The 27,213-nt window shown below is 42.5% G+C and overlaps 1 protein-coding gene across 8 annotated transcripts; it reads right to left on the reverse strand.

The window, feature by feature from the left end:
- Window positions 1-1,777: 1,777 nt before the first annotated feature.
- ZBTB2 (zinc finger and BTB domain containing 2) lies at window positions 1,778-18,585 on the reverse strand. Of its 8 annotated transcripts, XR_006578381.1 has the most exons (5): window positions 16,356-16,849; window positions 13,964-14,146; window positions 10,267-11,631; window positions 8,160-8,297; window positions 1,778-2,112 (listed from the first exon to the last, which is right to left on the reverse strand). XR_006578381.1 is itself a non-coding variant. In XM_045011399.1 (4 exons), the coding sequence occupies exons 2-3, from the start codon at window positions 14,134-14,136 to the stop codon at window positions 10,269-10,271; spliced, it is 1,536 nt and encodes a 511-aa protein (XP_044867334.1). In that variant the 5' UTR covers window positions 14,137-14,146; window positions 16,356-16,849; the 3' UTR covers window positions 1,779-2,112; window positions 10,267-10,268. The 8 variants fall into 8 exon arrangements, 7 of the variants coding, with proteins under 7 accessions (XP_044867334.1, XP_044867332.1, XP_044867329.1 ...); XM_045011399.1 differs by lacking the exon at window positions 8,160-8,297 and having other exon boundaries at window positions 1,779-2,112; XM_045011397.1 differs by lacking the exon at window positions 1,778-2,112 and having other exon boundaries at window positions 7,519-8,297.
- Window positions 18,586-27,213: the final 8,628 nt, after the last annotated feature.

Here is a 27,213-nt window from a genome sequence, read left to right on the forward strand (position 1 = left end):
AATTTTTAAAAAGGGCCCCAGAGGTGATCCCAGCAATTACAGGCCAGTAAACCTGACTTCAGTACAAACTGGTTGAAACTATAGTAAAGAACAAAATTGTCAGAAACCTAGAGGAACATGATATATTGGGGAAGAGTTAACATTGTTTTTGTAAAGGGAATTTATGCCTCACCAATCGATTAGAATTCTTTGTTGGGGGAGTGGACAAAGGGGATCCAGTGGATATAGTGTACTTAGATTTTCAGAAAGCCTTTGACAACATCCCTCAAAGGCTCTTATGCAAAGTAAGCTGTCATGGGATAAGAGGGAAGGTCCTCTCATGGATTGGTAATTGATTAAAAGATAGGAAACAAAGGGTAGGAATAAATGGTCAGTTTTCAGAATGGAGCAAGGTAAATAGTGGTGTCCCCCAAATGGCTGTACTGGAACCAGTCCTGTTCAACATTTTCATAAATTATCTGGAAAAAGGGGTAAACAGTGAGGTGGCAAAATTTGCAGATGATACAAAACTACTCAAGAGAGTTAAGTCCCAGGCAGACTGCGAAAGCTACAAAAAGATCTCTCAAAACTGATGGGGCAAGAAAATAGCAGATGAAATTCAATATTGATTAATGCAAAGTAATGCACATTGGAAAACATAATCCCAACAATCCATATAAAATGATGGGGGTCTAAATTAGCTGTTAGCACTCAAGAAAGAGATCTTGGAGTCATTGGGGATAGTTCTCTGAAAACATCCACCCAATGTGCAGTGACAGTTTAAAAAAGCAAACAGAATGTTGGGAGTCATTAAAAAAAGGATAGCTAATAGGACAGAAAATACATTCCTCTATATAAAGCCATGGTACTCTCACATCTTGAATACTGCATGCAGATGTTGTCACCCCATCTCAAAAGAGATATATTGGAATTGGAAAAGGTTCAGAAAAGGACAACAAAAATGATTGGGGTATGGAACGATTTCCGTATGAGGAGTGATTAATAAGACTGGGACTTTTGAGTTTGGAAAAGAGACAATTAAGGGGGGATATGATAGAGATCTATAAATTCATGATTGGTGTGGAGACAGTAACTAGGGAAGTGTTATTTACTCCTCATAACACACGAATTAGCAGTCACCAAATGAAATTAATAGACAGCAGGTTTAAAACAAAAGGAAGTCGTTCTTCACACAATACACCGTCAAAAACTCTTTGCCAGAGGATGTTGTGAAGGCCAAGACTATAAGAGGGTTCAAAAAAGAACTAGATAAGTTCATGGAGGATAAGTCCACCAATGGGCAGGGATGGTGTCCCTAGCTTCTGTTTGCCAGAAGCTGGGAATGGGTGATGAGATGGATCACTTGATGATTTCCTGTTCTGTTCATTCCTTCTGGGGCACCTGGCATTGGCAACTGTCGGAAGACAGGAAACTGGCTAGATGGACCTTTGGTCTGACCCAGTATGGCCGTTCTGATGGTCTTATGTTTAGTTCTTGGTGGCAGGCAAAATCAATTGAGACATGTATGGCTCTTCCACAGAGATGCACTAGAGTTTGCAGAAGCCCCACCATTACATCTGAGTAGCCTAGGGACTGCCTCTGCTCCAGGGCCAGGCCAACTCACACGTGTAAGCTTAAGCACATAAATACATACATTCTTGTTGGGTTTGGGCCATATTTGTTAAATAGTTGAAATATGGCTATATAAATAATGAGCATTCAGCAATGAATTATTCTGTTTATTTGTTCTCTTGAAGTTAAAAATAAATCGCAACAAATATACAAATTTGTTTGCATCAGGATTTTAATTTTGTTCTCTTTTCCCCAAGGCCATTAATCAGTTTCTAGGAGCAGAGTCAGTGGCCAAGATTCCACTCAGTTAAGCCTGGAAAAATCAGCTGCTGAGGCAATTGGCTGGCAAGCTTCATTGCCGGTAAAACCATTTAGACTGTCAGCTTTTTGTTTGTAGAGCACCTAGCACAATGGGTCCCTGCTCCATGACTGGGGCTTCTCAGTGCTACTGCAGTACAAATAATAAATTATCATTAACATTTCTGATGTTGGCTCTGCCTACTTCTTCCATGTCCACCAAGAAAGCAGCTGGGGAGTCCATCTTTGGGTGTCTCTGACGGCCTAAGTGATTAAATTAAACAAATAATTAATTAAATCAAATAAAGAGGCTTGGGAAAACCAGAGAATTCAGCACAGGCTTAATAGGATCAGTAGAAGAAATAGCCAGAATCTCACTTCTTCCTTTATGAGAATCAGTTGTTTAGGGAAGTCATGCAGACAGAAATGAAATGGTCACTTATAATTCAGCCCTTAATTTCAAAAAGGGTAAAAGAGAATTGGATGAGGAATTGTAATGACAAGCTGACAACCCAATGCGGGGTAGACTAGATCTCCATGAAGTGTTATGCAGGCAAATCTTACTGTCTTTTACTCTGCCCTCAGTAACAAAAAAGAAGAAACCAACTACAGCTAGAAAAATAATTTAAGTGTTTGAGAATAAGTAGAGCCTTAACTCAGAGTCAGAAAGAAGGAACCAAGTATACTACTAGTGGTGGCTAGGATAAAGCATAGAAGTTATTTAACCATATAAAAAATTCCAAGGGCAAGTGAACAAAGATGAAGGAAATAGAGACCAACTTCTGGCTCTGCAGATGTAATTGCTTGAATGCATTTATAGTTGAATTTAGGAATCCTGTACCAATCAGAAAGCTGGCCACCGGAAGAAATTCAACAAGCAGAGACTTTCAACATCCAAAAGGAACTATCATCAGGTGCAAACCAAAGTATGTGAGTAAAATTTTCCTTTGCACTTATCTGAGCAGGATTTACATAGTATCTTATGCTTTCATTTTGACAAATGAGTTACAGAATGTGATTTTTTGGTTTTTATATACAAGGTCTTACTGTGCAGGCTTTAGTCACCTGAGTAATCCTATTTCATACCAGTAGCTCCACTGACTCCAGGGAGACTACTCCCCTCATGAAGACTTGCATGATCAGGCTTATAATTAGTTCATGCTTCACAGTGATTGGTGGACTGATGGTAGTTTGGGGGGAGAAATAATTCACCAAGTGTCTATGGAATCTTTCTTCATTGTCAGGATTTTCATATTCGGTTACAATAGGGTCCCCAAAATATTGCCAAAAGATGCAGCAGCCTAAACAATGTTTTTCACACATGTTTTCCACAAGGTGGAAACCTAGTTGGCATTGTCTACTTATTCTGCTTCCTTATGCAGTAATTTTGCTCACATTTCCAGGGAATTGCACTGATTCAGGAAGATTTTTCTCTTCTTGGCATTCTTCCATTTTTGTAGCTTAGCCTCTAAATGTTTTATTATTTTCTTTTGCTGGTTTGGTAGTAGAATTTGATTTCACCATCCCAGATTGGATCATTTGCTGCACCTGTGATTGACTGACTGAGACAATGGCCTGCTATACAGGGCAAATATTGGTACAAAAAAACCCTCCAAACCTTTATTATCTGGGGAAAGCTAACTTCCTTGTCTAGCTTAAAGGGATTTTAAGGACAGCATAGGTCATAGCATTGTCAATAGGAGAAGGCGAGAGTAGAGGTCAAATCCACCCATGAGTAAGCAAAACTAGGGGAGGCTAAACTAGTGTACCTTATGCATGGAAGGGCCAGAAAGAAAGGGTATAGCTCCTAACACAGGCTGGGGTATGGATTTGGAGATACAGTACAGTCCTTTGTCACCTACCCATTGGCAAATAATTAAATCATTTAAAATCCTCTAAGTAGATCAGATTCAGAAGTGATGTATAGAGGGATATAAAATACACATCAATAAGCCTGTGTGAATCTAATGGATCTTATATGAGTGTAAATTACACATGGATGGAGCCAGAAGGTGTAAATTGTCTGCGGGTTGGCTACACCAGGAAGTTATTCTGCAATAAGGTAGGGTGTGAATTTAAAGCACTGTAGATATTTTGGAATAATTCCCTGTATGGACATTTTTATTCCAGAATGTTCACACTATGAGCTATTCTGGAATAGCTATGCCAGACAATTTCCCCTTGTAGACAAGACCTTAGATTTGTGTCAAATTTAGCCCCTATGTCTAACCATAGAGGTGGAATGGTATGGCTTTGAAACAAATGGTTCTTCCGCAGACCTTCCCAGTTCCATGCTGAAGGATCCCCCCCCCAAGTAGCACCCTGCCTCATCATCAGCTCACCAGGGCAGCATTTAACGTATTTTTAGAGCCTGAATTGATTCTTGTTCAGGGGTCTACTTTTATTGAGAAAAAGTGTTTGAGGATTAAAAAAGAAAAAAATTCCTTAACAAGATGGCTCTTCCAGGATAATAAAATTTTAATCTCAGGATACCCAAGATCTCCTAGTGCTAAGGGGATGGACTGGGATCCTGTCACACTATGGATTCCCTGTCCAGTAAATAGAGGGTCACTTACTCTGTACTTAGACCCATGCTAGCCCATCTTGTGCTTCTCTTCCCTCTCCCCATGGAGCAGTTTGTGAACACTTTGTAACTACTCTGAAATTTGTAACTATTAGGTCCTGTCTATGCTGTAAAATCAATAGTGTCCAAGGTCTCTGTTACAACATGGGAGTTCCCCAGTGCTTAAGGTAGCTGAGACTGCAGCACAGTACAGCCATGTCTCCAAACGTTAAAGCCTTGGACATAGCATACAGTTACGGAGCACTGTTAAGATATGTTTAGGTGCTATCTAAATTGGAAATTTGAATAGTATATTAGCTGCATCTGGGGAACTTCTATGTTGCAAAAGCCCCCCCAATACTGATGGTTTTTCAGCAGAGATGAGATGTTAGATGTGAACACAAACCATCTAAAAATGTGCAAGGCTGTGATCATGTTTGAAAATGGCTTTAAACACAGAGCTTTAGTGTGACACGGGATAGATGATCTAATAGGTCTCTTCCATCTTTAATTTCTGTGACTGGGTCTTGGAGGAGATCCAGCCTGCCTTTCTTAAGAATGCAAAACAAACTAAATTGAGTAAGTCTTGGCAACAGGTCTACAGGGGCTGGGGTGTACATCGACTTTTCCTTTGTCTTCTACCAAAGTCCACTAACAGGGCACATACTCTGAATGAGAAAGAGGGGATGGAAATGTAATGAATTGGTTCACTGAAAATAAATTTTACTACAGTATATGCTTTACCTGTTAACCAAATATCTAGCAAATTGATACAATGCAAGATCACAATGCTGTAATCTTGTCTCCCGTAACCCCCCTAAATTTTTCACAGCCTCTGCAATATTAAATTAACTCAGTTGTTCTCCTAATCCTTCTGTCCTGATCATGATCAGTTCATTCCAACCTGAACGCTTGCTCATCTGCTCATGCCTATGGTTGATAAAGGAAAATATAAGGAAGCAAATAGATTGTTTGTGGTGAATGGAAAATAATGTACTAAAAATAGAAGCTACCAGTTCAAATAAAGAAGAATGTCCAAGGAAAACATCCTGGCTCAAAAGAAAGCGACCAAAGAGACTGACTAGTATGATGTGTCTAGAGGTTACATTCAGCCCCCTCAAATCTTTTTCATACTCCCTCCCCTGGCTCCCCCTAAGCTTCCCTAGATGCTCCTACAGGGATCCTTAGTCTCTCTTTTACTAAAGAATGAAAATACCAGTATCTGCTGTTTTATTCTGATGCAGGGCCGGCTCCAGACCCCAGCGCGCCAAGTGCGCGCTTGGGGCGGCATTTTGCCGGGAGGGCGGCAGGCGGCTCCGGCGGACCTTCTGCAGTCATGCCTGCATGCAAGCATGACTGCGGAGGGTCTGCAGGTCCCGCGGCTCCAGTCGACCTCCCGCAGGCATGACTGCAGAAGGTCCGCTGGTCCCGTGGCTCCGGTGGACCCTCCGCAGGAACGTCTGCAGGAGGTCCCCCGGAGCTGCGGGACCGGCGACAGCCAGCGCGCCCCCCGCGGCGTGCCGCCGTGCTTGGGGTGGCCAAATTCCTAGAGCCGCCCCTGTTCTGATGCGCCTGCCTTTCAAGCTTGGCCAGCACCACAAGGTGCTACACCACTTCTGACTGCCCCTTATAGCTAAGTGCATCTAGGGACTGGCCCTGGCATCACAGAATGGTGTGCGTCAAGCTTATAAGGCAGAAGGACTATGAGTGGAGAAATTAAGTAGAAGACATGGGGATGTTCATATTTAATTTCTAGTAAAGCATAGGGGAAAGGTACTATGGGTGGTGGTCTAGAAAGTCTAGACAAGAGCAATCTGGGTAGTGACATGAAAGGGGAAAGAGGGATTAACATAATGCCCTTGTGCCTGTTTGGAATTCTTGCTAGCTCCAGCAGGGCCACATTTTGGAACTGTAATGCTTTACTTTGTCTTGCAACAGAGCTGCACTTCAAAGAATTAAGTGAAGTGAGTTCGGTGGCTTCCATCTAGTTCCATGGAAAGCTGTTCGCACAACTGGCCTCCCTTGCTGGTGGTCTCAGCAAACGCCAAAATTTAGCATGGATGGTGAATGACTCAACTAGAGGTGGTCACTGCTGACCAGGCTAAAGCACATTAGTGGGGAAGGATGCAAAAGATTCATTGCCCTTTGCTCATGCTTTTCCTGTGTATGACTGGGATTCTGTTACCCAGGCACCTCTTACAAGCTTAGCTAGATAAATAAAAACACATTTAACATGGACACATGCCTTAGTAGGACAATAGCCCTTCTAATATTTGGGCTCATTTTTATGCAAACTGACTGCCTTTATCAATAACAGTCTTTATTAGACATAGCCCATCATTAAAACTGTGAAATAGTAAGTAACTGTGTTGTCTGGGCTACATTCCTGAGATCCAACTCTTCACACCCAACATCTCCCAATATCTTCTGTCTATGGATATTTAACTGTCCAGAAAGCAATGAAAAAAGTATCTATATAACTAGCACTATATATTTTGGAGAGTAGCAAAATATTTTCTAAGTGCTAGTGAATCTGATGCTTGTTCCTGAGACACCAACTGTTTTGTAGGGTTGAATGTTACTGAAATAAACTTGAGGACTTTTATACTGAAAAGTTATTTTAAAATAACATTTCATAGAACAATTAGTTTCTTTTAGACACTATTTTATACCTATTAAAATTGAACTGAAAAGCAGACGACTTTCTAAAAAAAACCAGGGCAGTAATTTGTTGTTTATATGCAGCAAGCACCACCAGCAGCAATGCTTGAACTATTAATACATAAAGTGATAGTAAAACTAGCTTTTTCCAATTAAGTATCTTCCCTTGCACAATTAGAAGGATTAGTGGGAGGCTAGAAGACTATAAAGAGACTTAACAGAAAGGTGATAAAAAGAAGCTCTTTACTTGTACTGTACACAATGGTCTTAACTTTCACAAGTGCTAATCGTCGGTTGCTTCCATTGTTTGCAACTGGAGGTGTGGGTGCTCAGCACTTCTGAAATCAGGCCATAGGTGTGTTTTATGTTTTAAATTAATGCACCAACCTCACTGGCAACAGTTATCTTTTTGGCCTGGCCTGGTCTACCCTTACAATTTAGGTCAATTTAGTGCTCATAGGACTGAAAAATCCCCACCAGAGTGCTATGCTAGCCTAACCCCCTGTGTAGCGGTAGCTACGCTGACAGAAGAATGCTACTGTCAACCTAGCTACTGTTGCTTGGGGAGGTGGTGTTCTACAACCGCTGGAAAACCCCTTCTATCGCAGTAGGCGCTGTCTATGCTATAGGGTTATGCTGGCATAAGTATGATGCCATAGCTATGCTGCTATAGTACCTGTACTGTAGACTCGGCCTTTGGAAATATATTGGAGAAAACTCCTATTGACTTAAATGGAGCCTGATTCCACCCCGCACATTTAAGATTTCCTTTAGTATTGTCTTCTCTAATTTGGTGAGCTCTTCAATTTTACCACTTAGGTAGATTTAATGAAGAATTCAGTCACAGCCTTCCTTCTATGTAAGAGACTTATATAAAACCTTAAGTTTCACCTTGGACTAAAAAGGTTAACTCAGATTGGATTTAATATACAAAAAGGTGAAGAAAATGTATTTACACTGAAAACCTGTATGTCAATGGAGTTTCACAGTGCATTTATAATAGCTTACAAACTATTTTTCACCAATGATCCCATGTTTTAGTGACCCTGTAGAATGGGTTTGAACAGCCAAAGATATCTGTATATACCACTTATTGGTGTGTAAGGAGATCTAATTTTCCTCCTTTGGGTGCACTTCAGATAGTGACCACCAGAACCAGCGAAGATCAAATTACAGAAAAGTCATATCATCAGTTGAAGCTCCTAGCAGAGACAAACTGTCAGCACTGAAAGTAGAGAATAAACAATAAGACGTAGCACGACATTATTTTGATATAGTATAGCAATTCATAGGGGCACTCAACATCCTTGAAGGTTATACTGTGCAGTAAATTCTTAGTTTATTTTAGTTCTGTCAGTCTATCAGAACAGTACAAACTTAAGGTTCAGATGGTACTTTTGGTCTAAAGTCACTATTTTTAGGCAGGTGTAATTTTCTTAAATAAGCCATTTGTTCGCTTATATGAAAGAGTTTTATTAACATCTCATGCTTCCTATAGCTTTTATACTGCTTCAAAAAGAGTCCTTTTGAACAGATCACAAGCCAATAATCTTTGATCAGACTCAAAATAAATCACATTCCATTTAATTCAATTTTTATTCAATGAAATGATGTATAAAAACTTACAAATCTGAGAACTTAACTATACACAAAATAGGATGATACTCAGTTTAAACATATACACAGAGCTGAGCTATGTTTTGTGCCTTGCCCTTTCCCCCCTCCCCTCCACACTGCCTCCATTTATGGTGGGGCACTTACTCTGCCTACATAAGCCTTCCTATTGGCCCAATGACTGATCAGTGGGCTTCCTTACTGCCGCCAGCTTAGTTTTTAGGCTACGGGCAAAAAATCCAGGCATCTATAAAAAATTAAATATAAAAATCATCAACTTGATTTTAAATACAAAGATGCAGTGCTATCCTGAGCAATAGCTAATGCTATGGTATTTGCCCTCCCAGCATTTGCATACTTTGCCTTGGAGTCTAAAGTAATGGGAATCCCTTAAACAATAGAATACACTGGCCAGCACTGCAGCTTCACTTTTAAAACAACCATGATCCATAGCCACCTTTCCCTCTGTCCGCTGCTAGAAGGTGACTACAGTAAACAAAGGGCCAAATCTTTTTCACCTTAACTCATGCAATTAGACTCACTGAAGTCTGAGACTACTTGTGTGAATAAGGTGATCAAGTCTCCCCTCATATCAGGAATGACTCGGATCTATTGCTACAGCACATGTGAATGCAGCACTGATAATTGCACAGTGCTCACTAGTATGCAATTTCTCTGTTCTCTAGTTTCCTCCATGTCTTGAGTGACAGCACTAATTATATTAATTTCCATTCAAACACGATAATAAAAATGCACACATCCTGGGGCAGTTTAAATGTAATTTAAAAATAAGTGTTGTGTAAAATGGCTTATCTGTCAAATAACTAAAATTTATGGACCTTTTTGGTTGAACTTGAAAGCAGATGACCAATTGTTTAGATAGGGTGTGTGCATTCATTTACCTGTATATATCAAACACACAAACACACACACACTTTCTATATATACATATAAAAAGATTGCCATCACATTATTATTACTGCTACTTTAGTCAAAGTTGACTAAGTAACTAAATTTTCTTGAATGGACATAATGTCAATGATGATACCTGAAATACATACCCCAGGGAATACTTGAGGAAAAACTAAAGACTAAAAACAAGGTTTCCTGGGTTCACTGTGAAAAGTTTTAAGCCTTTTTTAGTTATCTTACAGAGTTTGTACATGTAGCTCTAGAAAGCACGCTGCATCATCTGCTATTTCTTCTCAAAAGGAAGACTTGTTACCAGAGAAAATAATTATAATTAAATATATATATATTCTTCGTTTACCAAAATGGTATTTTATTTCTCATTACACACTTCATTGCATCTATGTATGCATTTAAATAATCTAAAATCTGTTTAAAATCTATTTAAATTTGAGTTTACTAGTACTATTGACAAAGTTAGCTGAATTACCTCTACACACTTTCTTTCCTCTGTATTAAAATCAATTATATTGTGGCTTGAGGCAAAGGCCTTTTATTTATTTGTGGGAGAGGCAAGATCCAATTTTTTACCATGCCAATGTAGTTCTGGTTGCAGGGGGAGTATTAGTTTGATACAAATGAATGAACTTTAAAAAACTGATATGTTTCACCTTCAGTCTAACAACACTGCCTCCTGCTCCTTTTTGATGGAGGTTAACACGGAGTTATCAGTCTCTGTAGCTTCTGTGTCCTCACTACCTAGCAGAATGGATCTATCTTCTTCTAGAGCAAAGACAGAGTTTTGATTTTGGCACGAATGTTTGACCACTTCATTGGGAGTTGAAAATGTTTTGTCACACAAGTTACATTTGTAGGGCTTGTTGGTCTGTACTAACATGTTGTCCATTTGACTGCCTTCCTCAAAAGTACACAGTTCCAGAGTCTGTTTGTCCACCATAGTATATGTGTCCATGCTCTGATTTAGGCACACATGTCTGGCTGCTTGGTTAGCCCTGCAGAAGCTTTTGTCGCAAGTGCTGCACTTGAAAGGTTTGCCAGTATGTATGTACATATGCTCCCTCCAGTGGCTTTTTTGAATGAATTTACGTCCACAGATGGAACACTCATATTTCCGTCTTTTAACTTCTCTTTCTTGATCTGCCTGCTCCAAGTTGTCTATGTCTGCAATGTCCGATGGTGGTGGTGTTTCTGCCTGCTGCTGTCCATCAATTATTGGGGAATCTGAGATCTGTTGCAGCTCACTGTCACTAATCATTCCTGCTTCAGGCACTTCCATGGCATCTTTTTCAGCTGCATTATTACAAAGAGACAGGGAAATGCTACTTTCTCCCTGTTGGCTTGATGTGAAGGGTACTCCTGTGTGGATCTGAAGGTGCTCGCGCAAACTGCTTCGCAGATTGAACCGACGACCACAGAGGTGGCAGGCATAGTATTTTGGGAAGCTTCCATTCCTTTTCATAATACTTGGCTTGACATGTGCTATTGTGAGTGAAGCAGGCTGTTCATCTGAAGAAGATGCTTCCATGTTGGCTTCCTCCTCTGGAGGAGAACTATTACCAGCAGTGGAAACCAGTTCTGGAGACAGTGAAGACTGCAAGGGGTCAGAAGTGGTCATATTTGTCCGGGTCACTTGTGGCAGACTTGAAGCCAACTGTGAGAGCTGTGAGCCCTCAGACACTGGTTCTTGGCTCATCCTGGAAGCCTGTGGCCTTGGGTCTCGCCCAAGTTTGTCAGTTGCTGAGGTAACTTTAGTGGGATGTCTTGTCTGGTGATCTGCAATTTGAATGCCATATAAAGAAGAGGCTAATGGAAAAACTTGATCTGGATGAGAAAAGGTACCCTGGCTGGCAAGGCTGGCCTCTTGAATCAGTGGATATGCATGCAGAAACTTTATTCCCTGTTCTAATCGAACTGGGTCAATGAGCTGAGGTGCCATCTTCCCAGTATACATCAAATGCAAGAGATAGCTGAAGATATCTGGTTGTATGTCAGTTGCTTTCAAACGAACACATTCACTGAAAGAAAAATAATTGTTTACTAAACAATGAGATAAGGAAAAGTCTCTAGAATAACCTGGATTAGATTCAAGTCTAAATAAAAAATAATTAGTGTTATATGCTTGAAATACAAACATAAAATGTATTACAAAATGTATTTGCTTTTAAAAACGACCTCCTCATTTTAACTGAATATTAGGTCCTATGTGCAGGAAACAATTCTTGCATTAACACTTCTACAAGTGCCATGCAGAAAAATAGGGAGAATCACATTTGTTATTGTTAAATTATAAATGTGTGAATGCTAAAAGTGCAAGTGTAAAACAGTAACCTATAGTCCCCATAGTTCATACCAACCTGCAATTGCAGTAATGATTAGTTTTGCTTGGAAAGAGGGGGTGTAGTTTGTCATAAGAGACATGGTTTGTAGATGGGGCAAAAGGCATTAATTTAGTTGGCCGATTGAAAAATGGCAATCTTATTCTCAGTAAACCAACTGCTTTGAAACATAAATGGGTTCTGACAGACCCTAAGATAAAATAATTCTTTTCTGATGTTATGAAATTGCTGTCCCACACAATATATTCTGCAGTTTACAAGAATGTTTTTTTCCCCCCCTGGTCTTATATTAAAATCTTGCTAATGGCTAGATTAAATCCTATCAAAGCATTCTTACTTAGAGACAATTCACTTTAAGTAGTGGATCACTAAAACAAAAAGTGTACTTTGCACACTGCAAAACACTGAAACAATTGGGAGCTTTTATTCATTACTGTTTCATTACATCAGAGGTCACTACGTGGGTTTCAATGTACAAGATGAATATGAATGAAATTCAAGAATTTGTCAGTACAAAATTTGACACATGCTTTTGGAGGCTAAATAGATCATGCTACAGCCAATGTTTTCTCTTTAATTTCCCAGCCCTTTTTTTGGTTAAATGCAGCTACATTTAGGTCATAATCTTAAGAAGCTGTTTTCACATGTATACAGCACAATATTACAATTATTTATAGGATTACCTACTGATGACTCTAGGCAGAGATTTGGGAGGAGACAGTGGGGGGATGATAAAGGGGCAATGGATGAGAAGGGATAGTGCCTGAGGGTAAAGGACTTTGGCATGGAGCAATTCTACCTGGTTTTGGGATGAAGGGCTCTGGAGAAGGGAAGCAAGAGGTTAGGATTAGGGGGGGGATGAAAGGAATGCAGGGGACTGGAGGGACAGCGATAGGTAGAGACTCTTATTCATAGTAAACTTTAAATGCTTAATTTTCTAGATAGAAGATATTAGCCATATAATCAGGAGTATAGTCCTGGTTTTTAGGGGTTTTTTTTAAGTGCAAGGTACTCTGCTACTGCCACCAGGAAGCTTCTGTATAAAATGGCATTGGCCATGTGGCATGACCTCACCCATACAGTGAGTGAGGTCAACAGTGCTACAGAGTATGGGAACACTGTTCCCACAGGCTCTTGCCTCACTACCTTCAATCTGAATAAGAAGCTTTCATCTCTCCATAGTCCGCCACTCCCATTTTCCCCCCAGGTATAACTTCTGCCTCTCCAGTTCTTGTTAAAATATGCACCTTGATGGGTGTTAGAACTATCTGAGTTGGCTCTCTACCTGTGGACCTTATATACCAGATTCAAAATTTTAGTGCTAGTTCAAAAAACGTTAAGAGTTAGGGTTGAACTTGTTCACTGAAGTCCAGCTAACACCCAATAACAATACTTGCTTTTCAAAAATTCTACCCTTAAAACACCTCCCCCTGCCAAAAAAATCTGGAAATAAACAACTAAGGGATGCAGCCTGTGCTCCACCGCCATGTAATCCTTCATTGTTCACTATCACCCCACCAAATCTTAACTTTGTAATATTTTTGCAATTTTTATGGAGCAAAGATCAAAAACAAATGTCTAACAAATTTTACAATGCCATTTCTCACACTCTCCTAGTAATTAGTTACTGGCTCTTGGGTATTCTTTTGCAGATTTGAGGAGATAAAGTTAAGTTTGGGTGGATGATGGTGACCAAGAACTACAGTGGAGATGAGGCTGGCTACCTTAACTATTCACTTCTAGATATTCTAACGTGTGTTTGTTTTTTAAAGGTGAAGAATTTTTGTTGAAGTATATTAGGTTTGGAGGTTAGCTGGACTCCAATGAAACACAATTTCAACCTTACCACTTCTTGATGAAGTTCCTTATTTGCAAATAAAATAGATTTCGGGTTCTCTCTGAATATTAACAAAAAAATCAAATGAATACTTTTAATGCTTCAGAATGTAACTAGACTTTTTTAGCCAAGTTAAATGAATAACATTTTAACAGTCAACCTTTCTGTAGCTACCTGGTCTGATGAACAAATAACATCTTAAAGTAGTTGGAGAAAGAAGCAAGGACAGATTTGTGCGCCTTGAAGTAGACATCACCAATAGCAACCGTGCAGTCACACAGGAAACCAAACTCCCTCTGTGCATTTAGCTGCTGTAGCAGTATAAGTCCGTGGTTGGCCAGATCCATTTTTTACACTCTGAAAAGCAAATGACATTTATGTAAAAGTATTTACTTAACAGTAGATGTACATGAACATTCTTTTTCAATATACGTTGTGCTTCTACTGCACCTTTCATGCAAGATTATCAAGGTGCTTTATAAACAGTTTCTTATCAGTAGGTAAATATCCCCATTTTATAGAGGGTTGACTGATTTTCTCAGGGTCACATAAGTCAGTGGTAGAAATAAGGGTATTAGAGTAGGAGATATCTAACAGATAAATATACACAATCCAAGAGAGGGGGAAGAGAGACAAAAGAAAGGAGATGAGCAAGAGATGAATGAGTTTATTTTTACAGGGAGATTGTATTGACTTTTTTGCTACTAATTTAATTGTTTATATAATTATAGTCTGGTCAGTGGGTAGACATTTATCTCCTCAGGATTTCAATCACCTCCATCAATACATCACTATGGGTAGAGGAGATCGCTGACAAACATGTGTAAAAGTTAACACCTACCTGCAGGACAGCTGAAAATCCAAACAGGGCTTGGAAAACCTTACTTGCCCAGGGTGAGTGATAATTTGGAACAGGCAAGAGGAGCCAGGGATGTTATACTTGCTGACTCTTTCCCCTGAGGGCAAACCTGTGAGCAGAAGCAGCTCAGAGGTTGATGCTGTAGAGTAAGGGGGAGGCGGAACAGGAGCAAAGCAGTCCAGAGGTGCCATTACTGATTTTGTTCAGGATTAAGGAGGTGAATGCAGGAAACAGTGCAGTAGAGAAGCAGCTCAGGAGCTGCTACTTTCTCGAGTTGGAGGCAGAGTAGGGAGTGCAGCTTCCTCTAGGACCCAATGTTTTTAACTTTTGGGACAGGGGGCCTAGAAAGCCTTTGAGTGGATGAGTGCGTGAGTATGGCAGGAATGATAATGGGAAGAAGAAAATGAGTAGGGATAAAGTACATGAGATAGACTTTGGAAAGAAGGGAGAGATGGAAAACAGAGAACAAAAGCCAGTAGGAAAGGGAGGAATGGGTATAAAGCAGTGGAATGTGTAGGAAAGAAAACAAACATCCACACCAATTAAGAAAAACATACATGATCTATAAAAAAAAAAATACAATGAAGCCAGGAAGGGGGAAGTGTAACAAGACCCCAGGACATAAAGAAAGTTATGTTTTCCAAAGTTTAATAGAACATTTTAAACAATATTACAACAATGCAAAACTGTATTTTCCCTTTCAATTACAGGAGGAGAGGGATGGTGCTGTAGGTATTTCACCTTAGCTAACAGGTTTAGTCATTGGAGTAGAAGGTATTAGATGTTTTTTAAACCTGCTGAAGGACCAAGGTATTATAACACGTTGTGACTGCAATTAGCCACCAGGCTGTTTGAATACATTGCACTGACACAGAAGTTCATATGAAATTATGAAATATGATCACCTCATAAACAAACTAGGGAAATATAACATAGATGGAGCTACTATAAGGTGGGTGCATAACTGGTTGGAAAACTGTTCCCAGAGAGTATTTATCAGTGGCTCACAGTCAAGCTGGAAGTGCATATCAAATGGGGTCCCACAGCGATGAGTTCTAGGTCTGGTTCCGTATCTTCATCAGTGATTTAGATAATGGCATAGAGCAGTGGTTCTCAAACTTTAGCAAACCAAGGATCCCCATTTTGATTTTAAAATTTTCATGGAGCCCCAAACCTTCCACTCAGTGCCAGCCCATGACCCCACTCCACCTCTTCCCACCTTGACGCCACCCCTTCCCCTCCTCTTCTGTGCCTCTTTCCACTCCCTCCCCCAAGCACACCTCCTTCCTCCCCAGCACCTCCTGCACCCCGCTGAGTGCAGGGGACTGGACTAGAAGATCTCTCAAGATCCCTTCCAGTCCTACAATTCCATGTGTAAAGTGAGTCAGGAGTGGGGAAGAAAGAATGCAGTGTACAAAGGACAATTTTGTTACGAACACTACTGCTTAATAGGAAAAAATTAGCTTCCCATCATCATAAAGGCCACAAAGCACACAAGTTGGCATTTGATATGCTCTGCAAATATAATAGATCAAATATTTACTTTTTAGACTTTATCAACAACAACAAAGCACATTCACAGTTCAGGTTCCAGTCCTGTAACTGCTCCACTCAAGGAGACTCTTTGACAACATGGAACACTTTGCAAGATCAAGCCTTCATTTTTATGCAATATTTTTGTGAACGTCTCAGGATTTACAAACTAACCATGGCTGGTTCCAATTTGTACTTGGGTAGACCTTTAGGTGAGATAGAAGGTATTAATGATCCAGGTGGTGGCATCTGTTAAGAGACTCTTTATTTACCTTTTACTACCTAAGCTGGTCCTGGACACAGTATCATTTCCTTTTCTAAACTGTAGAGTCAAGGTGGCTATTGAACAGCTATATCATATTCCATCCCAGAGCTGGCTAAATTATTATCCAGGATGACATGATCTCAGTATGTATGTATACCTATCACATTTATGGGTACTTAAAAATGATAAAGTGCTTTGGAATCAAAGACACTAAAAACTAATTCCATTTTCATGCTCACCCTGGTGAAGAGGAAAAGACTGAGGAAACCAACTATTTTATTTTGTTTTTGAACAATATCTAAGTTGTTTTCAGCCTAAGATACTTCATGACTTGATTATATGATCACCTAAGCTGAAGTATTAGCTAAATAAGGCTGATATAATAAATCAGTCTAAGAATACAATTTTGTATTTGAAACAACTTTACCACATGGAAATATCTCTGTGCTTAGTATTATGGAGATGATCCTATTACTAAGTTGCTGGCAGCATAGCTTGGATGGGCTACTTTGTTCTACTGATCATTTCTAAGGATCAGCTTTTGAAGTCATGTAAACTGAGTAACGGATAAAAACCACAATTCACAGAATTGTCCCTTTGCAAACACTCAGAAGTCTGTGATGGAGAATCAAAATATAAGAGTGAAAAATTCGGTCAATTTAATTATAAAGAGACGATCATGACAAATAACTGTAAAGAAATGACATAGGGGCTGGGTAGTTCTGGTAGCAGGTTAGGACGCGGGCGATCTCTCGCCGTTGGAAGGGCTGGGAGGCTGGAGACTCTCCCAAGGTGCCAGGGGGGTCAGGCTGCTTTGCTGTAGTAGCCAGAAGACGGTAAACACCTGGCCACTACCCGAGCCCCGCGCAGGCCCCGGGCCGCCCCAGCCCGGCCGAGCGAGCCCCGGGCTCACGCTAGCGGTGAGCGGCCGGTGCGGCGCGGGCAGGACACCAGCAGCTCCCGGAGCGGAGGCAGCGGGGCGCTGGCCGGGCAGGTCTCCGCGCCCGACCCACCCAGCCAGGTCCCCGCCGGGCCCGGGGGCCGCTAACGCGCCTGCTTGGTGCCAGCGGCTTATTTCTGCCATGGGGCTGGCGCCGCCGGACCCCGCCGGGCCGGGCCGGGCGCGGCCGGGGCCTGCAGCGCGGAGCCCTCGCTAGGGCCGGGCCCAGCTGCTGTGAGCGCACAGCGCAGCTCGCCCCTCCCCCAGCCCCGCGGGCAGCGGGCTCTGGCGCGCGGCGGGGGTGGGTGGGTGGAGTCTCGCGGCTACTCCTCCACCCCCTCAGGAGTCACGCTCGGCCTGTGGCAGCGGGGACTGAGGACGCCTTCTCATTGGTCGCTGAGGCGGAAGGTTGAGTAGCCGCGCGCCGCTCTTACTGGCTGGGCCCCGCCCCCTAGCGCACTCGACGCGCGCACGGACGGGACGGAGCCGGCGCAAGCAAGACGCAGCGCGAGCGGAGCCGCCAGGGCGCGCGAGACGGGATCCACCGCTGCCGCCCAGCCTGCTGAGGAGAACCAGACGGAGCCGCCCCCTCCGCTTCGCGCGGCTCCCTCAGCCCTCGCCCCTCCCCCACGCCGGATGCCGCCGCAGGGGGCCGCTCCGCTTCGGGCGCGAGGGGCGGGGAGAGAGCGCGAGGGCGAGTGGGCCCCAACCGACCGAACCCAGCCCCGCGCGGGCCGGAGGGGGGAGGGCGCGCGAGGAAGGAGGCTGAATCGCCCCCTGCCCCGCGCGGCCCCCATTCCCCTCGCCCCGCGCGGCCTGGATGGAGCCGCCCGGCCCAGTCGGGAGGCCAGGGAGCTCCGGCGGCGCCAGGCGCTGCTGCCGCCCCCTGTCCCCCGCCGGCCCGGCCCTGCCTGGTGCTGCCCGGCCCGGCCGCCGCTGCCCTCACACACAATGGCGGGGGCCGGGCCCAGCCGCAGCCCGCGCTCTCCCGGCCGGCTCGGTGCGGCGGGGATCGGGCACGTGGGAGCGGCCCCGGCCCCCCTGCGGTCCCGGGCGCAGGACGCTCACCTGGGGGCTCGGGCCGCTGTGGCGCCTGGTCCCGCTCGGGCCGCCGCCGTCTCCGCGCCCAGCAGCAGCAGCAACAACGGAGTCAGCGCGGCGGCGGCGGCGGCGGCTTTTCCTGTCCGGTTACGTTAGGGTCACATGACCGAGAGCGGAGCACAGAGGCTGCAGCGAGGAGCCCCCGCCGGGGGGGAGGGGAGGCGGCGAGCGCTGGTGGCGGCAGCAGCAGGAGCCACCCCGCCCCTCCCCTCTCTCGCTCGCGGCGCCCAGCACAGGCCGCACCGGGCCGGGGCTCCCCGTTCAGCCCCTGCTCCGAGCCGCCAGCCACAGCCCCCCCCCCCCCCTCCCCTCCCGCGGCCGAATGGGGCCCGGGAGCCAGCCCTGCCGCACGTTATTGTTGGGGAGCTGCCCCTTTAAAAACCGTGTGGGGGGGGGCGCGGGGGAGGTGAAGCCCGAGTGCAGCTTTCCCCAGCCCTAACCACATCCTGCTGCTGAGGGCGCAGCTTGCTCCTGGGGAGGGGGATCCAAGGCCTGGCTCATGTCGGGGCCTGTTTCAGACACAGCAGACCAGAGTGGCCTGCTTGGGGTGGAGGAGTGCAAAGCCACTTCTGTGCGGTGCCCACCCACCCAGTGTATACTCCAAAACTCCCTGGACCTGCCTACTTTGGACTTGCACTTTCTTTCTGTAGGGCTCAGCCAGTGAGACCACCTTGTGCTGCTCAGGAGTGCCTCTCTGCCAGGGTGGCATCTTCAAAATTATACTTGAAACTGGGTGTGGATGCTAAACTGAGTTTAAAATGCAGTTTAAAGTGCCCACTTAAACCTTGTCTACATTATTAAAAATACCCATTGTCAGCACTGGGCAGAACTGATCCAGTGTTGGATGTGGTTTAACGGTAAGTGTAGCCAAGGATTATCTGGTCAGCACCATTTCTGAATCCACAGTAAAGTCTTGATCTAGTTCTGCTCATCAGCAACAGGCACCTTTTGTGATAAAACAAGGCTTTAAGATGTATCTAGTTGGTTTTATCTATTGCCAGTGGTTGTGCCCTTGCTCAGGTCGCACTAGTTAATGTGGAAGTTGAAATATCTGTTGTAAAGGGGATGGTAAAGACCTGTCAAAGCAGAAACTGCAGAGTATAGTAGGCTTTACTTTAGTGCTGGGGTTTAAAGGTACATCTACACAGCAGTTAAATACTTGTGGCTGCCCTGTGTCAGCTGATTTTGGCTGTAAAATTCAGGCTTGGGGCTGGAGTCTCTTTCCAGTGGCTAGGAGAGAGAGAGAGGGGGGGAGGTTTCCCTCCGATGAGTGGATCTGTATTTCCCCAGGGAACGTCTCTGGAAAGGGGAGTGGGAGGGGGAATATAGGGGTGTCTCGGCCCACGTAATCGACCGAGTGGTGGCAGCCTGAAGGAGACCTACCCTAGGATTTTGGGGTGGGGGGAAGACATGCGGGTCAGGCTTGGGGCTGGAGTCCAAGCTCGGACCCCGCTAGGGGGAAGGGTCCAAAAGCCAGGACTCCAGCCTGAGCCCAAATGTCTACAGTACAATTTTATAGCTCTACAGCCTGAGCCCTGCAAGCCTAAGTCAGCTGACACAGGCCACCCTTGGGTGTTTAACTGCTATGTAGACATACCCTAAGAGGTTAATTTAGGTAACACAGGTTTTGTGTTTTATAGGACTATCAAATACATAATACATAAACTCTGCAGTCTAAAATATTAAGTTAAAACATTTCTCAAGTATAAATGCAGTTAGAATGTCTTAGTTCTTCATACTCTTTGCCTGTACTTTTAAAATACTTCTAGTTTTAAAAGTTTAGAAAATCTCATAAAAGTTTGCTCTGCAGCTTTTACACTTGTGACTATGCCCGTTTCTTGTAGTGGGAGGGAAGGGAGAGGCAGTACTGGAGTGAGACCTCATCTTACTAAGATTTGATATATTGTGCAGAACACTTGTGTATTACAAAGTAGCATAAATAAATTTGAACATAATACATTGATGTTTGATGTGATCCTTGGTCTTTGAATTGTTTGTTTATTTATTTACAAATTTCAATACTTTGGAATTGGCCATAGACATTAATGTGAATTGAGGGTGGGCTTTCCCTTTTGGAAAGAGCGGGGGGGAGTCATCTGAGAAATGGAAGTTTCCCACCTTCTCAGCTGTCTACATGTATTTTTCTTTGCTGTACTTCTGTAGTCTCCAAGTCCAGACCTGAACTTTAATACTTGTGTGTGTATGTTACGAATAGAGCTGGTCAGAAAATAGATTTTTCTGCTGAAAATTTCAGGTTTTTTGGATGAAAAATCAAAAGTTTTAAGGCAGAAAGCAAACACTTTTCACCAAAAAATTTCAGTTAGTTAAAAATCCAAATTTTCCATTAAAACAATTTGGTGGAAAAATCTTTGACCAGCACTAGTTATAAAGCTTTACCCTCTAGGGGGCTTGTCCTGATGTCATTAAAATCAGAGGAAGTTTTCCCATTTGACAGGAGTAGGATATAATACCGTGTCAACTGTTTGAATTTGATCCATGTTATGGAGTAAAGAGAATTTTCTGATGGCTGTTAAGTAGCATGGTGGGTGAACTTACTTGTCTCAGCCCAGTTCTTAGGGGATAGGTGTTCTCATTACTAAGTACTCTTTTGCAGTCTACGTAAAAAAAGGCCACGTGGTGCACAAATAATGGAGAATAAACAAACTTTTCACCTGTAGAGCCAGTCATGATTGAGACACAGTAAGCAACTGCAGTTTTCTGGGCTGTCTGTCATCACATTTTGCAAGCACTAAATTGATGGAGGGCTTGATCCTGCAAATGAATCTGTCAAGATGTGTCTCTAAGCTTGTGTGAAGTCCCACTAAAGTCAGTGGGTCTCTGCATGTATGCAGGGGTGTGCTCAGGTTGGATCCATAGAATCTAGCCCATAAGAATTTAAATAATTTTAAAATCTGAATTATAAAACAAATCTTAAATCAGACTTTATATTAAGTTTAGAAAAAACAATTATTTCAGTTGGTTTTCTGCTCACCAAACTCAAAGTTGGTAGTCTGTAACATGTACTAATGTTCTGGTATTGTGCATAAACAGAGTACTGTATCATGTCCCTAGCTGTATGTATGTAGTTGACTGCAACAGCTTTGAGTTCAATTCCATGAATGAATGTGTGATTTAAAGAAGCTTCTACAGCACATATTTAATTAATAAATGGGAACATTTCTGACCTACTTGCTAGAATGGTCTGTGCTCTTTTTGACAGTGCTTCATACTTGATTTGACTATTTGAAATATAAACTAAGTTAGGGAGTTCACACAACAGAGAGATGCTACTCTCACTGAGAACAACAAAACCATCATAATTTTAAAGTGAAATAATTATAGATAATTCTCTGAATGGGCTCCTCATAAGAGGAAAACAAATATGTTTCTGGCAAGCTTTCTATTTGATAATTGAAGGCTAGGGCTTTGAGTGTCATATTTAAACAGTTTTATACTGGTGTTACTCCCGTGGCTTCCATTGAGTTACTCATTCACATCAGCATAAGAGAAGGAGAATCAAGCTCTAAAGCTGGAGGAAAATGTAAATAATTGTATTTAATAGTCAGAATTTCATCAACAGGTTATAAACCACTGTAAACTTCAGTTCATAACATTTTCTAAATCAATAGTAATCTGACATCTTGATGTAAAATGACCCTCGGTCTGATCAAAGCCCATCAGTCAATGGAAAGATTCCCATTTGATTCGGAGCCATATGGTATTTCTAAAAGCAGATTTCTTCCCCTTCGTCACTGAATACTAGATGAATAAAATGGTTTTACTTTCCTTGTACGACTTTTGACAGGCACAATCAAACTGACTAAAATACTGGCCTGATCCTGCAATCTTACTTATTTGAGTACAGAAATGACTATTCATGTGACTATGGGCTACAGGAGGGGTCGGCAACCTTTCAGAAGTGGTGTGTCGACATTTATTCACTCTAATTTAAGGTTTCGTGTTCCAGTAATACATTTTAACATTTTTAGAAGGTCTCTTTCTATAAGTCTATAATATATAACTAAACCATTGTTGTATGTAAAGTAAATAAGATTTTTAAAATGTTTAAGAAGCTTCATTTAAAATTAAATTAAAATGCAGAGCCCCCTGGACTGGTGGCCAGGACCCAGGCAGTGTGAGTGCCACTGGTTGCCTACCCCTGGGCTACAGGCTCCAACCTGATCATAACAGTAGACCTTATTCTGTCCTGCCAAGTATCCTGCACCCAGATAAAAGTTATATTACAAGTACTGCATACTATGATTTAGATGAGTGGACACCAATGATGGTACAGGTGCTGGTGGGATGATGAAGATGCACGTTAATCCCATCGTCAATGCATGCAAGTAAGAATTCAATTTAGCAGTGGGAGAAGCCTGGACTAGACACCCAAACCCCTCAAGTTAATTTTTTATTTTTGGTAAATGTAATAATTAGTACTAACACTAAACTAAGAGACTACAGCACAGCTCTCAGTGCCAGCCTTGAGCCTGCTGTGGGGTGTCTAGAATCTGATGGGCCTATTGACTTTAATCCAGTTCAGGCTGACTGATGCTAATTATTGTTTCCAGGGGTACCTCAAGAGATGTCTGGCACCATTTAAACCTAAAATAGAGTCAGTGCCCTGAATAACCACTTGCCTTCCTGCTGTTCACAATATTTCTTTTCCACTCAGACAGGACAGTTGTATCTCTTTCAACAATAAACCCTGGCCCATTAGAAGCAAGTGGATTTCGTACTTATCCTAGGTGATGAGTGGTAGTAGTTCTGTGTAGATTGTAGCTTGTGTATTTCCAGGTAATAATGGAAAGGTGTTGGCATCTTTCCTCCTTCCCTTGAAAGTGTTACTGGAATGTAACAGCCTATGTGGCTGTTGCAGCCAGAGTACCTGAATCTGAGAATACATCAAGTACAGAAGTAGCTTAAACCACCTCTCCTATATCCTGTGTCAAGTGGAAGACTGGAGAATTGGAATGCAGGTCTCCCATCTCCAGATTCAGCCTCCTTCCCAGTTAGCTTCATATTTGAGCCCAACTTTCTCTTACTGTACTCAAACTCAGAATATGACTGTGCACTCCTGACTATGACATTTTTCAGAGAGCTACTATATTATACATCAATGTGAATGATTGTATACTTCTTGTAAGAGAGGGAACAAATTAATATACTAAAAAAAATACTACTGCCTTTACTGAGTGCTTCCATACTTGTATGGTTAAAAGCTTATGCAAGTACTGAACTCTTCAGTGGAAAAAGCACAAAATCACACCTGCTTAGCTGAATAGCATTGATAAGTATTTACAGTATTGCAGTTTCCTCCAAATTGTATCATACATTTAAAATTAATGGGATACTGTGCATGTGCAAAACCAGTTTGAGTGCTTAACTGGTCAACAGCTACTTGAAATCTAGTTAGTATTTAAAAACAAAGTACTTTCAGGTATTATACTTGCCAATTGCTATCATTTTACAATCAAATTGTTCCTGCCCAGTTGCTCTTTGAAAGAGCCACATAAACAACAGAGGAAACACTGAACATCTCTGGAAGAGAACTATCAAAAGCCTAAAGTAAACTGAAGAAACCAGTTTAATCTTTTACAGGCAATTTTCAGTTTCTTATAACAACACGGTGGGGGAAAAAAACAAAGTGATTTTTTAAAATTTGGTGGTGTCAATTCAACTTCTTAATGAGCTCTTGTAAGAGAACTTGCATGATGGAAATTTTCAACTTGTAAAGGTTAGCCACTGGGGTTGTGTGCACAGTCTTAATTCTTAGAGAAGAAAAGTGTGAAATAATAAAATAATAATCTCATACTCCAAAGACCAGCAAAAATTGGTTGCTTCCTAAAAAATATTCTGGAGATTTCTGGAATAATTTTAGAGTGGTTGCACATATATAGATGGTGTTTGTGTAGGTTACACTGTAGATTTTTTCTTTTATGTGTATGTTTTCTTCAGAAGAGATCTCAGCATCCTTGCTGATTGTGTGGAAATCTCCTATTTAAATTTTTTTATGATCAAGTTTCTAGTTTAGTTTGTACTTCTCTCATCACAATCTGTCATTCTTTAGTAATGAATCTTGGGGGCTCCTGTGGTGCTGGGCACAGAAATTGAGGAAAGGTAGACTGTATTTTCTGAGTTCTCAGTGCTATCCCTGCTGGTCCTCCCGCAATGTGGAGGGGCATAGGGGAAGGAGCAGAAGGAGGGGAAAGATGCAGGGCCGTGAACGAGCAGAAGATAGGAGAGATGCAGCTAAGGGGGTGGGTGGGAGTGAGGGAGGATAGGAGCACAGAGGTGCTGTGGGAGAAGATTGACAGGGGAGCAGGAGTTGGGGAAGGGCAGAAGTGAGGGAAGATAAGGACAGAAGAAGATGGGAGCAGGAAAAGGATAGGGCAGGTAGGATGGGAACAAGAGCTGAGGGGGACAGCAGAGGCAGGAATGATCTGTAACCAGTAGACACTTCCCTTCAAAGCCTGGAATGGAACCCAGGAATCCCAAATTTTCTCATTCCTGTGTTCTCTAGCAGCTAGCTGTGAAATTAACTGGCAAGGTGTGTCCCCTCCTTTCTAGTGGAAGAGCTATACAGAAGATAAGCGCTTCCTATTACTCCCTTAGTTCAAGTAGCAGAGGATGTGCTTGTGCAGCTAAAAATCTGAATCTTGCTGATGACCCATGTAAGAGTTTAATATGGTTCCATATAATATTTTTTCTTCAATTTTTGTTTTTTTAACAAAACAGAAAATTACATTAAAACTACTGCATATTCACTGTGAGTGGGTGACTACTGTACTGTTGTGCAAAGGGGATAGGATAGAAAAACTTCCCAGAAGGCAGGGACGCCAGTGGCTTAACTGGAACCCATGGGAGTATATTCTTAGTAGGGCAGAAGGGTGGATCTAATGTCATACAGCTTTCCCTGCCCCTTGGACTAGCCTGGCACCCTCCCAGAGAAGCCCACACCCACGTTAAGAAACACTGCTTTAGAGAGAGCATAGAAGATTGCAAAAGAGTGCTTTTCACAGTAGTTTTTATCAGTTTGATTCCAGCCTAAATTTAGTCCTGCCCCAAACTTTTATTAGTCGATAGTAGTTGGATGGGTTATGTGGAAAGAATTAATTTCAGTCCAGTTCCCAGAAGACTTGTTTCACACCAGCATATGTATGGTAGCAAGAAGTCAAGAGACGGAATGAGTAAACAAGCATGGGTAAAGATTAAAAATGGGATAGGGATAATTCAGTAAATGAGGATAACTTTAGGTTTAAAAATGCTGGTAAATCTAAGGTGATATGATCCCACTATCTGGAATAGGATTATGCCTGTGAATTCTCAATACCGATTTAGATAGTAGGGCTTTAGGCAGACTAAATTAATGAAAAGACCCCATAAAAAGATTCAGTAGAGGCAAAATGAAGGAATCATAGCAGTGTTTTGGAGATGGTGATTTGCAGATTGAAGAGCCAGAAAGGAAAAGTGAAGGTTAATTATCTGTAACTGGAGTTCTTCAAGATGGTTCTGCATATTCACATTTAAGGGATACTACACCACCTTGTGGTAGAACCCAATTCTAGCAATGTCAGCTAGTACCCCTGCCCCTCCCACCCCGTTGTACTGCGGGCAAGGCTAAATAGGGAGCGATAGTGCCCTCCAACATCCGTTTTTTCCACCACCATGCCAGACTCAAGAACATGCACTAGAGGAGGAGAGATGGGAAGTGTGAAGATGCAGAGACAGGTTGGAGTCCAGTTACAGGACTCGTGGGAAAGATTGATAAGCAGTGCTGAAACTAACCTAGAGGAAGAAAGAGTCCTAGAACATAAGAATGGCCCTACGGGATCAGATCAAAGGTCCATCTAGCCCAGTATCCTGTCTTCCGACAGGGCCAGTGCCCCAGAGGGAATGAAAACAGGTAATCATCAAGTGATCCAGCCCATCGCTCCTTCCCAGCTTCTGGCAAACAGAGGCTAGGGACACAGTCCTAGCTGAATAAAGCACCTCCTTGTGCCCGCTCTAAAAGCCAAATGCAGAGCATAGTGCTTGCTGAATGTGTGTACCAAAGTCCAGGTTAAAACTCTGCAGATCTTAGCAAGTGGTATCTGCCTCACACTAGTGAAGGAGGTAGGTACAGCTCTACAGGAATGTGGTCCAATTGAAGCATGTACACAAACTTTTGCTAGCCTGTAACACTGACCAATACTTCGCTTAATCCACCAGAAAATAGTCTGGGAAGAAACTGTGTGCCGCGTGGTGGTTTTAGCATACAAAACTAACAGTTTAGATGTTTTACAAAAACTCTTAGTTCTGTTAAAACAATAGGCAACAGCCCTTCTAGCATACAATGTATAGAGAACAGATTCTCCTTTATTAGAATGTGGTTAAGGGGGAAAAGTGGTAAATTAATAGACTAATGAGAAAATCAGACACCACCTTCGGTATGAACCAAGGATCAGGTCTAAGGACCTTGTCCTTATGAAAAAAAGTAAAAGGTGGATCAGCCATTAGTGCATTCTGTTTACTCACTCTCCTGGCTGATGTAATAACAATAATGAGGGCTGTTTTGATAGATAGATTAGATTAGAGAGATGATTAAACACTCAACTGCTGGCTCGGAGATTTTTCCAATGTGGTCAAAACCAAATTGTGGGTTCCAAGAAGGGACAGAGCATCTAACATGAAGATACACTTTTGTTAAACCTTTCATAAACTTTGCAACCAAGACATGAACAAAC

The sequence above is a fragment of the Mauremys mutica genome, chromosome 3, assembly GCF_020497125.1.
Source record: "Mauremys mutica isolate MM-2020 ecotype Southern chromosome 3, ASM2049712v1, whole genome shotgun sequence".
In the NCBI taxonomy this organism is placed as follows: domain Eukaryota; kingdom Metazoa; phylum Chordata; order Testudines; family Geoemydidae; genus Mauremys; species Mauremys mutica.